The sequence below is a fragment of the Ochotona princeps genome, chromosome 3, assembly GCF_030435755.1.
Source record: "Ochotona princeps isolate mOchPri1 chromosome 3, mOchPri1.hap1, whole genome shotgun sequence".
NCBI lineage: Eukaryota > Metazoa > Chordata > Mammalia > Lagomorpha > Ochotonidae > Ochotona > Ochotona princeps.
This window is the reverse complement of record NC_080834.1, coordinates 75042640-75052673: the sequence shown is the minus strand read 5'-3', so window position 1 is coordinate 75052673 and position 10034 is coordinate 75042640. Positions and strand designations below refer to the sequence as shown.

Sequence of the window (10034 nt, the reverse complement as noted above, 5' to 3'; positions counted from 1 at the left end):
AAGTTGGAAAAAAGCTAATTGATCGCCAAATTTATTTAAATGTATTCTGATGCAATAGTGGAAATAAATTCACAAAAATTTAAATAACGAAAGTTTATATGATGTGTATAAAACAATAATCCCCTTTCTCTTTTTGGTTACAAAAACAATCAGTTTATGTACACGGGCAAGGCCAGAAACATCCAGAAGGATATGAATAAAGTTTCTCATTATGATTGTCTCTTACTAGCAGGATTTCCTGCCCTCACCCCCTTCCTTCCCTAGCTTACTCCCTCCATTCTTCTTCAACTTTCTTCCTCTTCCCACCTTCCAACCCTCTCTCTCACCACCCGTCCCTGTTTCCCTGCCTACTACCCTGCCTCCTACTTCCCTTTCTCCTCTCTCACTTCCCCTTCACTCTTTCTGTACATCTCATTTTTTGCTTTGAAACTTCAAACTTTTTGTTGTAAGAATATTCATTGATTTTATAACAGTTTTTAGCTTAATGAAACTGCTATCATTTAGGAAAAATATCCCAGGAACAGTATTCCACTTTTACCAGTAATGTGTTTGGTATCATCTATCCCTTCCAATCACATTTTTTTTTCAATTATGAGGCATTTCACATTGCTAAGAAATTGGAAATGTAGTTTTAAAAAATTGTTGGCTTTTATTTTTCTTTATTCTCCAGAACATTATTTGCCCTTTTGCCTAGGAGGTACTGTCAGTGAATTTGTGATTTTGCTATCAGGGTCAACTTGCCAACTGGATTGCATTTCACATTTACTACGCAGAAATTTTAAAAAATTAAACCACTAATCACTATTGATAATGAATTGAAATCAGTAATCTTCACGGCTTTACACAAACAAGATCTCTGAATAACAGGTAAGCCACCATCCACAAAAACGATTAGACTGTCTCTCTGCCTGGTCTTTCAGTTTGCTTTCTAAGCATTCATCCCCCAGAAGAGCCCAATCACTAAATTAGATCATTATCAAGCTACTTCAGTGGTTCTTTCTTAGCACGGATCAATCCAAACAGTCTAACAGGATCATCATGAATGTTTTCCTCTATTTCCTGGCTTTCAGGTGAGAAACTGTTTACGAAAGTAGCCTCCGAAACAGTGGTGTCCATGCGTGGCTCATCGCCATCTGTGTCTAACAAAGGGGTGTTCTGTTTCCTGGGCTTTCTGCGCTTTCCCTTAAAGCTGTGATCAAGTGAGGCATAGAACATTTGTGTTTCAGCAGGCGCCTGAAAAGAAAGAAATGTTAATGTTGCTGTTAATCTATTCTTTAATTTTGATAACTTCTGGAAATTTCTGTGGCCTATCTAGATTATGACATATGTCACTTAAGATGACCTCTGAGTAGGAAAAAAAATTAGATGAATTCTATGAATTTTTTATTTCTGTCTTACATTCAAAGTTAGCATGAACCTCTCATATGTATTCTCTTTTGTACCTACCTATTCCATCCTCTGCAGTAGCTCTTGTCATATGCTACTCTTACTAAGAAATAATGCTTTAATTTATTGAGGTGGAGCTAGGTATCACTGGAAACAATTTGACAGATTGCAAGTTCTACTATGCATGTATTTAATAATTGGTTATCTAGTGATATTTAAAGAAGTATTCAGTTTTTCTACATTTACATGAATAAATATAAATAGTATTTCTCTCTTCTGTGTATTTTCCTTTTGCCTTACTAGCCCCAGATTCCCAAGGCTAATCTTGGAAATATACATCTACATCAAAAACTGCCAGATGGTCTTTCCTGGTCCAGAGAGTAATCAGTACAGGAATAACTGGAAACTAGGATAACTTGAGAAGTAGCAGATTGAAGTCAGACCTTGAAATTTGTGTGAGAAGTCTAGGCCTGATCCTGATTCTGCCATACACTGGTTATAGGAATTTTGGTTGATTCTAAAAAATAAATCAAAGCCTCAATTTCTTTGTTATTAAAATGAGAACAATACCTATCTCCAACAATGTTATGATTTTTAATATCAATAATACCTATGAAAGCTACAAGCATTTTAGGTATTTTCCAAAGTAAGATAATATAATTAGTATCAAGCATTATAATCTAAAAATTTAGGACAACCATTGACTTCCCTAAATATTTCTTAGTGAAAATTTAAGTTTAAGTCTAGGCCAAAATTATATCAGTTTTGGAGGTTAAGGGATAATGAAAGAACACTTGGATTAACAAAACTACTGAATCTATCACCCTATTGACATTCATTTTCCTGTTGAGAGTGGAATGTGTTATACTTCCTGCAAGGCAGGACAGATGGTTCTACCTACAACTTTGGTTTTTTTTTTATTTTTGTTCATAAAATAATCATTACTGCAAAATTTTAATTAAGACCTGACTGATGTCTTTATTCTAGTCTCTTTCCTCTTCCATTTATCTCATACGCTTCATTTAAATTAATTTCATATGATTTCGCTATTGTATTCCATGGTACTTTATTGCAAATGTTAGCCTATGAACTAAGCTCTGAATTTCATATCATATCTTTGAACTTTTTTATTTTATACTACTCACACTCAGATATTGATTTGAAATATTAACCTACATGTACTCTGTATTCCAAGGAAAATGCGACAATTAATTTCTTTCTGTACATATCTTATGATTTACCAAGTTTGACTGCCTACACAGGTGGGAAAGATGTCAGTGGAATTGGACAAGTGTGTGTGTTTGTGTGTGTGTGTTTGTGTGCATACACATGCTTGTGTGTCTGTATATAGGGGAAGAGGGAGATTGATGGGGAGAGATTGAAAGAAGTGGTCTGTTGGCTCACTTTCCAAATACTCTCAACAACAAAGACTTCGCCAGGCTGAAGTCAGAAACCTGAAAGGCAAAACTCAAACTGCTCTCCCACCTGGATAATACGAGCCATTGATTGCTTCCCAGAATGCACATTAACAAGGATCCAGGTTATAGACAGATCAGATGGGGCTTGGACCTCACACTCTGATACATGTTATGCAGGCACCTCTAGCTGTGTTTTAACCACTATGCTAAATGCACATCTTCAATTTCTTTTGATCTTTCACTTTTTTCTATTCCTCTTTCTTTGCCAAGTATATCCCTCTTCTTTTGGGAAATTCCTCCCCTCTTCCTGTTTCTGAAGAGGCTATCAGTTATAAGGCTATGCACCAGACCCATGTTGGGTCTGAGAAAGCATGCCATACACACTTTCTCATCTCTCACATCTTATTTATTAGTTGCCACCCTTTCTGCTGGCAATGGTGGGTGGGCCATGACAAGTAACTTAAGCAGAGCTACTTTAGGACTGATGTATACATTCAAGTATAGAAAGTTCCTTTTTTCCTAGTATCAGGAGAAAAATAACCTGAGTAGAAGCGAATGAAATCAGTAACTTCATGAGAAGCATTAGAACACCCCTGTACGCAATTACCTCAAAACAAGATATATTTTGATATCCATTATATGAGACAACACTTTCCCTCTGTTGTTAAATTGCTTTGAAATTGGATTCCACATTTTTTTTAATGAGAGCATTCCAAATATCATACTTTGAGTCTTTTTAACACTTGGTCAACTTATCAAACTCTGCAGCATTTAGAAAATGAGAGTCCGAGCATGAGATATGAGTGTGATGGTCATGAAATTGTGATGATGTTGCAGTTGAATGCATGCATGGAAGACACTAGCCAGGAGTAAAAGACTGTGTATTTGCAAAAAGAAGTGGAAGTGGTAGAAGCGGAGAACTACTTAAAAATTAGAAGAAAAGAAAAACAAGGCAAGTAAGGTTTTGTTCTGTGTTTTTAAATTGTTGAGATATGTGCATATTGAAGGTAAACAATGAATCATTTAGAGAAAAACATGAGAAATTGAGAAAGTTAGTAAGATATGAAAAGCCTAAAAATAATTATGGGAAATAATCAGGAGCATAAGTGAACATTTTAGCTCTGGAAAGAAGAGATTTTGCCTCTGACTGGAAAGGAAGGGAGAGATTGATTAGAGATTTGGATAACAAGGAAAGAGAAGAGGATAAAGCCCTCACTTGAATTCCCAAAAGGTTTAGGCTACAGGAATTCTTGAAGATTCATTACTAGCCTTTCTAATTTAAGACTTCCTAGTTAATTAACTGAAATCCTGAGATGTTAGATGTGTACATTATGTTAAAAGGGTGAGGAAGTTCTTTATACTTTTTGAACAGATACCTTCTTCGTAAAGCTGTGGAAAACAGTATCAATTCCTTATGTTTTTATGACTAGTATTGACTAGTATAATATCATAGTGGCAAATGATATTTTTTATAATGATGTTCATTCAAACAAAATAAAACTGATATAAAGTAATAATTTCTAATTTGTGGAATTTAATATGTCAAAAGGGTGTAACAAAGAATGTTAATTTGCAGAAGCATCATTACATATACGTGTGTATATATATTTATATATATGATATATATATGTAGGCAGCTTTTAAAGACACTCTAAGTCATTGTATAACTTCAACTTAAGTATAAATCTGTTGTAGCTCCAATAAAGTTAGCTCATATAATTCTCATATATTGAATAAGAATTTCCAATTAGAATTCTCAATACTTCCACAACTAAGATGCTGTGAGTCTATGTTTCAGATGATAGTTCTATATTTAACCTCCTTTGAGAGGTTTTCTTTTTATTATAATGGATTTAGCAGGCAATATTATTTGATATGGTTTTTCATATCTTGATCTAAAAATACATTTTATAATTAACTGAACACCAGATGACAAATTTGCCTGCCAGAGATTGACTTTATATATCACTCAAGCTCACCACATCTTGGTTTCTTAATAAAAAATTTACAAATTCTAATTTCTCAGTGGAATCATATAAAGAAAAAAGAAAAATTCTACCTTACTAGAAGGTTTCCAAGATGTGCTCCATTTGTGAAAGAGGGTGTTTTCTGTTGGGACTAAGTTTGGATTCTGTGTCTGTCCTTAGTACCCCAATGCTCTAGGGCAAGTTATCCGGCTTCTGCAAGAGTCTGCCAAATAGGAACAATGACTGTGCCTTTCTCATATAAATGCACATAATCCAATGCCTAATGGAAAACAGCTGCTTTAGGAAACTCTGACGGTATGATTATTTTTATAGAAGTTAAAGAGATCATAATTTGAAGCACAAGACCTGAGAGGAAAGAAGACCATTTTAATAGAAACTTATGATACTTCATTAGCATGTAGGCTAAAGATGTTTGTTACTTTTAATGAAATCAGTGCTGTACTAAGACTATTAAACTCACTATGGATTTTTATATGTCTCTAGATTTCAGTCATGGTTATTCCCATGCAAGCTGTGTGTATATTTCATAATACTTTATCTGAACACCACAGTCAATGGAATGCATTAAAATTTTCATTTATTTGCCCTGTTAAACACAGCTAATTTCTCTGAAAACATGCCTTCCTTTCATGAAAGCCTGAATTCTAAGTTTTGTGAGCATTATACATATCAATTTTATTTGTCATACAGATACATTTTAAGGTCTGAAAGAAAACACTGAGCATTTATGAATAATCTCACATTTTACTTCAAACATATGGCTTTTATATTTGCACAAAAATTTGACTCAATGTATTTTCAGTTCTATTTACCTCCTAATGAGTTTATCTTAGAGCTCAGGCTCCAGAACTTGTTGCTGATTCAAATTGCAAACTTTCTAAGAGTTTGCTTCAGTAGTATGTCAGAATGCACTGCTTGGCTCCTGAATCATTCATATGTGCTTTGACCTAGACTGGTGAAACTCTTCATGCAGAAAACAAAACCCACCTGTGTAGATACGGTGACATCCTGCATCGCATTTATGGATTGCTCTGGCCGAGCTTTCATCTGTTCATAACAGTTTTCATCCATTGGTTCTTAGAAGTCAAAAAGATGATGATTTAGGAGTAACAAATGAAGATACACATGCAAGCCTCAAATAATATTTAGTTTGAACCATAAAGCTCCCAGGAATTTTTAGTTGAATCTTTTTGGTAGAGATTTAAAGAGAAAAAAGAGCACATAACTTTACCTACCAACTAGATGGCTATGCTAAGGGCCTGGGTAATATAATGCTGGTGCTGTTTGGGGGACTTTGTCAGAGTATGCGTCACTCTGGCTTATTTCAACTTGTAGGGCATACTTATTTTTCCTCCCCCAGATATACACATTAAAAAAAAAGAATATTACTAACTCATAGGATTGTCACTAATCTGGCAGAAATTTGGTCACCAATTGACTACAGAGAGAAAAATACATATTTATTGTAACAAAAGGTGCCCAATAAGTATCCAATCCTTTCTGTAAAGCAATACAGAGAAATGGTCCATAGTATGTTATTCTCCATATCATGGACCATAGAGAATCTGCACTGGAATCACCTGGGACATTTGATAAAGAGCAGATTCTTACATCCTTTACCGCACCCGCAGATTCTGTGTGACTGACATATGGTTTCACTTTGTTTTGGAAATTGTAGATATTGAAGGCTTCGAACCACCAGAATAGAAGTTGCAAGAGGAAGACAAATTATAGTTTTTGAAAGCTATGTGAAAACCTGAATTTATTAAAAGTTACTTCAGAAAACAGAGTTGTTTTGCTCTCAGCTCCGAAATTCTATGACTTCTGGAATGGTAGAGTAGATGGAACATGAACCAATGCTCTAATACAGGATGTGGGATTGCAAACATCAGCTTATCCCATGATGCCACAAGGCCAGTCCACAAACTCTTTTAAGTATCCTCATCTAATGGGAAAAACACGTTCAGGTTCACGTAGAGTACAGCATTTAGAGCACAAGTTAAATGGAAGAAAAAAGTAAACTCTTGAATTCCATAAAATCTCCATGTTAACTTTAAGAAATTCCATATTTTCAGGTTTTCTGAAATAACATATTTTAGGTTTATGTTATGGTGAAAGGTATATTGGCTGCACTAAATAAAGGATTCAACAAATGAAGTTGGAAAAGATTATAGCCTAAAAGGAAAGGAGGCAATACAATATAACCACAAGGAGTTCAACTTCACTCACAAAAAGTAAATATTATTATTATTATTGAAATAATAGTAGTATATAACTATTATTTATTTGTTAATAACATCCAGATGTGAGGGCACAATGTAGTATGCATTTCTACTTCCAGATAAACATGGACTTATAATGAAACTGTTCACTATATCTTGACAATAGGATGCTGGACTCTCTGCCATTGTCCATGCCGGCAATGATGGACATATGACTGTGTATGAAGAACTATATTTTAGTAATGATATAGAGGAACTAGGTGGGGGGGAAGGACTTGGGGAGGGGACAGAGGAAATGCCAGGAGCATATGGAACTGTATCATAAAATGTAAAAATTAAAAACAAAAATAAAACTTTTACAATAAAGTTTGTCAAAACATGTCTTTTTAGCAAAACTGAGACATCTTCAGACAATTTTAGTGTGTTACAGAATTGTCTGTGTTCCACACGTAACAGTTCTACAGAAATTTCTCCAGAGTTTCCCATTACAAATCTTGTGAGTGCTTATAGACGAAGGGTATCCATTTCTGTCATCAGAGTTCTATGGTCAGACCAATGCTGTCTATTTTCATAAATTTAGCGTGTTTCATTTTTAGGTGACTATATGATGCAAGTAACAAAGATCCTGGGGTTTGTTAAGTGAAAAGCACTTCTCCCCTCACCTGTTACCAGTAGAGGCTGCAATTTTTGGCTTAAAAAACATGAGCTAAAATGCACTGTAAACCTAAGAAGGTTTTTAATTATCATAATTATTGACTGTAGATTTGCTTTTGTGTACAAAATAGAAAGCACTGAATATGTTACCAGTGTTTTTGTTGCAGAAATAACTTTATTTCCCAGAATTGTCTGTGGCCCAAGATTTCTGAAATAGATTCTTCCTGTATACTCATTACAAGAGAAAAATAAAGAGAATATAGAAAAGTGGATGTTTATTTATGCTGTATATTGTAATATAATTTATAATATATGATTTTGGAAACATGAAAGATACTTCATTTATGTTAAGTAAATTTTTACAATCTGATATTTAAGATAATGGTTTACTAAATGCCACTTCAAATTATTGGTAAAATTTGCTGAAAAATAAAACTTACCTGGGATTAGATTGTCTAAGTTACCATAAATTGGTGTGTCTTCAATATAGTCCTCATCAACCCTACGGTAAGAAAAATAATTGATATTGTTAAAGTACAAATTATACATACTTCATGACTTACTGACTAAATTCAACATTGAGCAAACTGCTGAATATTTTTTGTTCTACTTCATTCAAACAGGATAGTTTTGTGTTCCTTTTTGAATGAGTGGATATGTATATGCATACACATGTGGATGTGTGTTTGCTAGTGCTTAGTTAGCCCTCACTGTGTTGCACATGCTACTTATGCATTTCACGTATTGGTTCATGTAATTCTTACAGCAGTCCCGTCAGGTAAGCAGCAGATCGTCACCACTTTATAATGTGGGCTCTGAGGTACAGAGAAACTATGAAATTTGCTCAAGATCACAATCCTAGCAAATAGCAGAACTGAGACGAGAATTAAGCTGTCTGTGCTCTTACCTTTACAGCTATATTGTCTCTTTACTTATCCAGAATACTACTCACACGACTTCTTAAACTGTGTTCACTGCAGCAGGCATTTAGCTCAGTAGTTAGACCATTGGCATCCTCTAATACAATACTTTGATTTACTTCCCTGTTCTAGCTTCTACTTTAGTTTCTTGCCAGCATAAACCTCGAGAGGCAGTGGTGAAGGCTCAGGTACATGACCTTCATGAGAGCACTGTGTAGAGTTCCTGGTTCCTAGCTCTGGCCCCAACCGATGCCAGCCACTGGGAACGTTTGGGGAGTAGATCAAAAGATGGTCTCTCTCTCTCTTTTCCATTTTTAGATCTCTCGATCTCTTCATTTCTCTCTCCTATGCATAATGCATGTTCATCTTTATCAGTATTTCTTTCCCTCTAAAATAAATACAACATCCTTGGAAAAAATCTGAAACTATTTTCAGCTTATTCTAGAGATAGTTTGGCAGATGCAATCAAATGATTGATCTAGTATGTCAAGATACTAGGTTAGGGGCCGGCAGTGTGGCCTAGCAGCTAAAGTTCTCACCTTGAACACACCGGGATCCCATATGGGTGCCGGTTCTAATCCCAGCAGCTCCACTTCCCATCCAGCTCCCTGCTTGTGGCCTGGGAAAGCAGTCGAGGACAGCCCAAAGTTTTGGGACCCTGCACCCATGTGGGAGACCTGGAAGAGTTTCCTGGTTCCCGGCTTCAGATCGGTGCAGCACTGGCTGTTGCTGTCACTTGGGGAGTGAATCATCGGAAGGAAGATCTTGCTCTCTGTCTCTCCTCCTCTCTGTATATCCGACTTTGTAATAGAAATAAATAAATCTTAAAAAAAAAAGATACTAGGTTAGATGTTTTGCATACATTATAACAAAAGCTCAGGGGTGGTTTTTTTGGTGATTTCTTTAAAAATTTTATTATTTCATCTTATTACACAGTTTCATAGGCTCTGCGATTCACCAAGCCCTCCCCCCAATATTGAATTCCTCCATATTGTTACAATAGTACAGTTCATAGCCATTCATGATTCCTTCGTTGCAGGCATGGACCAGGCAGAGAGTCCAGCATCTTATTGTCCAGATCAATTCAACAGTTTCATTGGGAGACCATCCTTGGTCTGAAAGGAGAGTTGGCAGAATATCATCCCCTCCAATAAAAAGTCACTATACAACTTCAACAACAGGAAGAAACATGGAAATTTACAATTTACACAACATGGAGTTAATTAACATGGTATTGAGTGACCAAAACGTTAGAAAATGCAAGTTCTTAACCACATCATGTAAACTTCATTGACATTTCAATTTTAGTTTATACACAACCGGCTACTATGAATTTTAAAATGGTTATAGGGTATGATTCAGCTATCTTGTGTCTGTTTTCATTTTTATATTTAGCAGCTTATAGTATTGAAGCATGATTTTGACTGAACTTGGAGAATTTTAGGA

At 35.3% G+C, this 10034-nt stretch overlaps 1 protein-coding gene across 1 annotated transcript in view; it reads right to left on the bottom strand.

Moving 5' to 3' along the window:
* Positions 1-969: 969 nt before the first annotated feature.
* LOC101535230 (T-cell receptor-associated transmembrane adapter 1) overlaps positions 970-10034 on the bottom strand; it is a 31701-nt gene continuing 22636 nt past the window's right edge. Inside the window, exons 4-6 of the mRNA XM_004593245.2 lie at positions 8109-8170; positions 5780-5868; positions 970-1233 (exon numbers count right to left, since the gene is read on the bottom strand). Of these exons, the coding sequence (XP_004593302.2) occupies positions 982-1233; positions 5780-5868; positions 8109-8170 (403 nt within the window). The 3' untranslated portion in view covers positions 970-981. The remainder of the gene's footprint in view (positions 1234-5779; positions 5869-8108; positions 8171-10034) is intronic.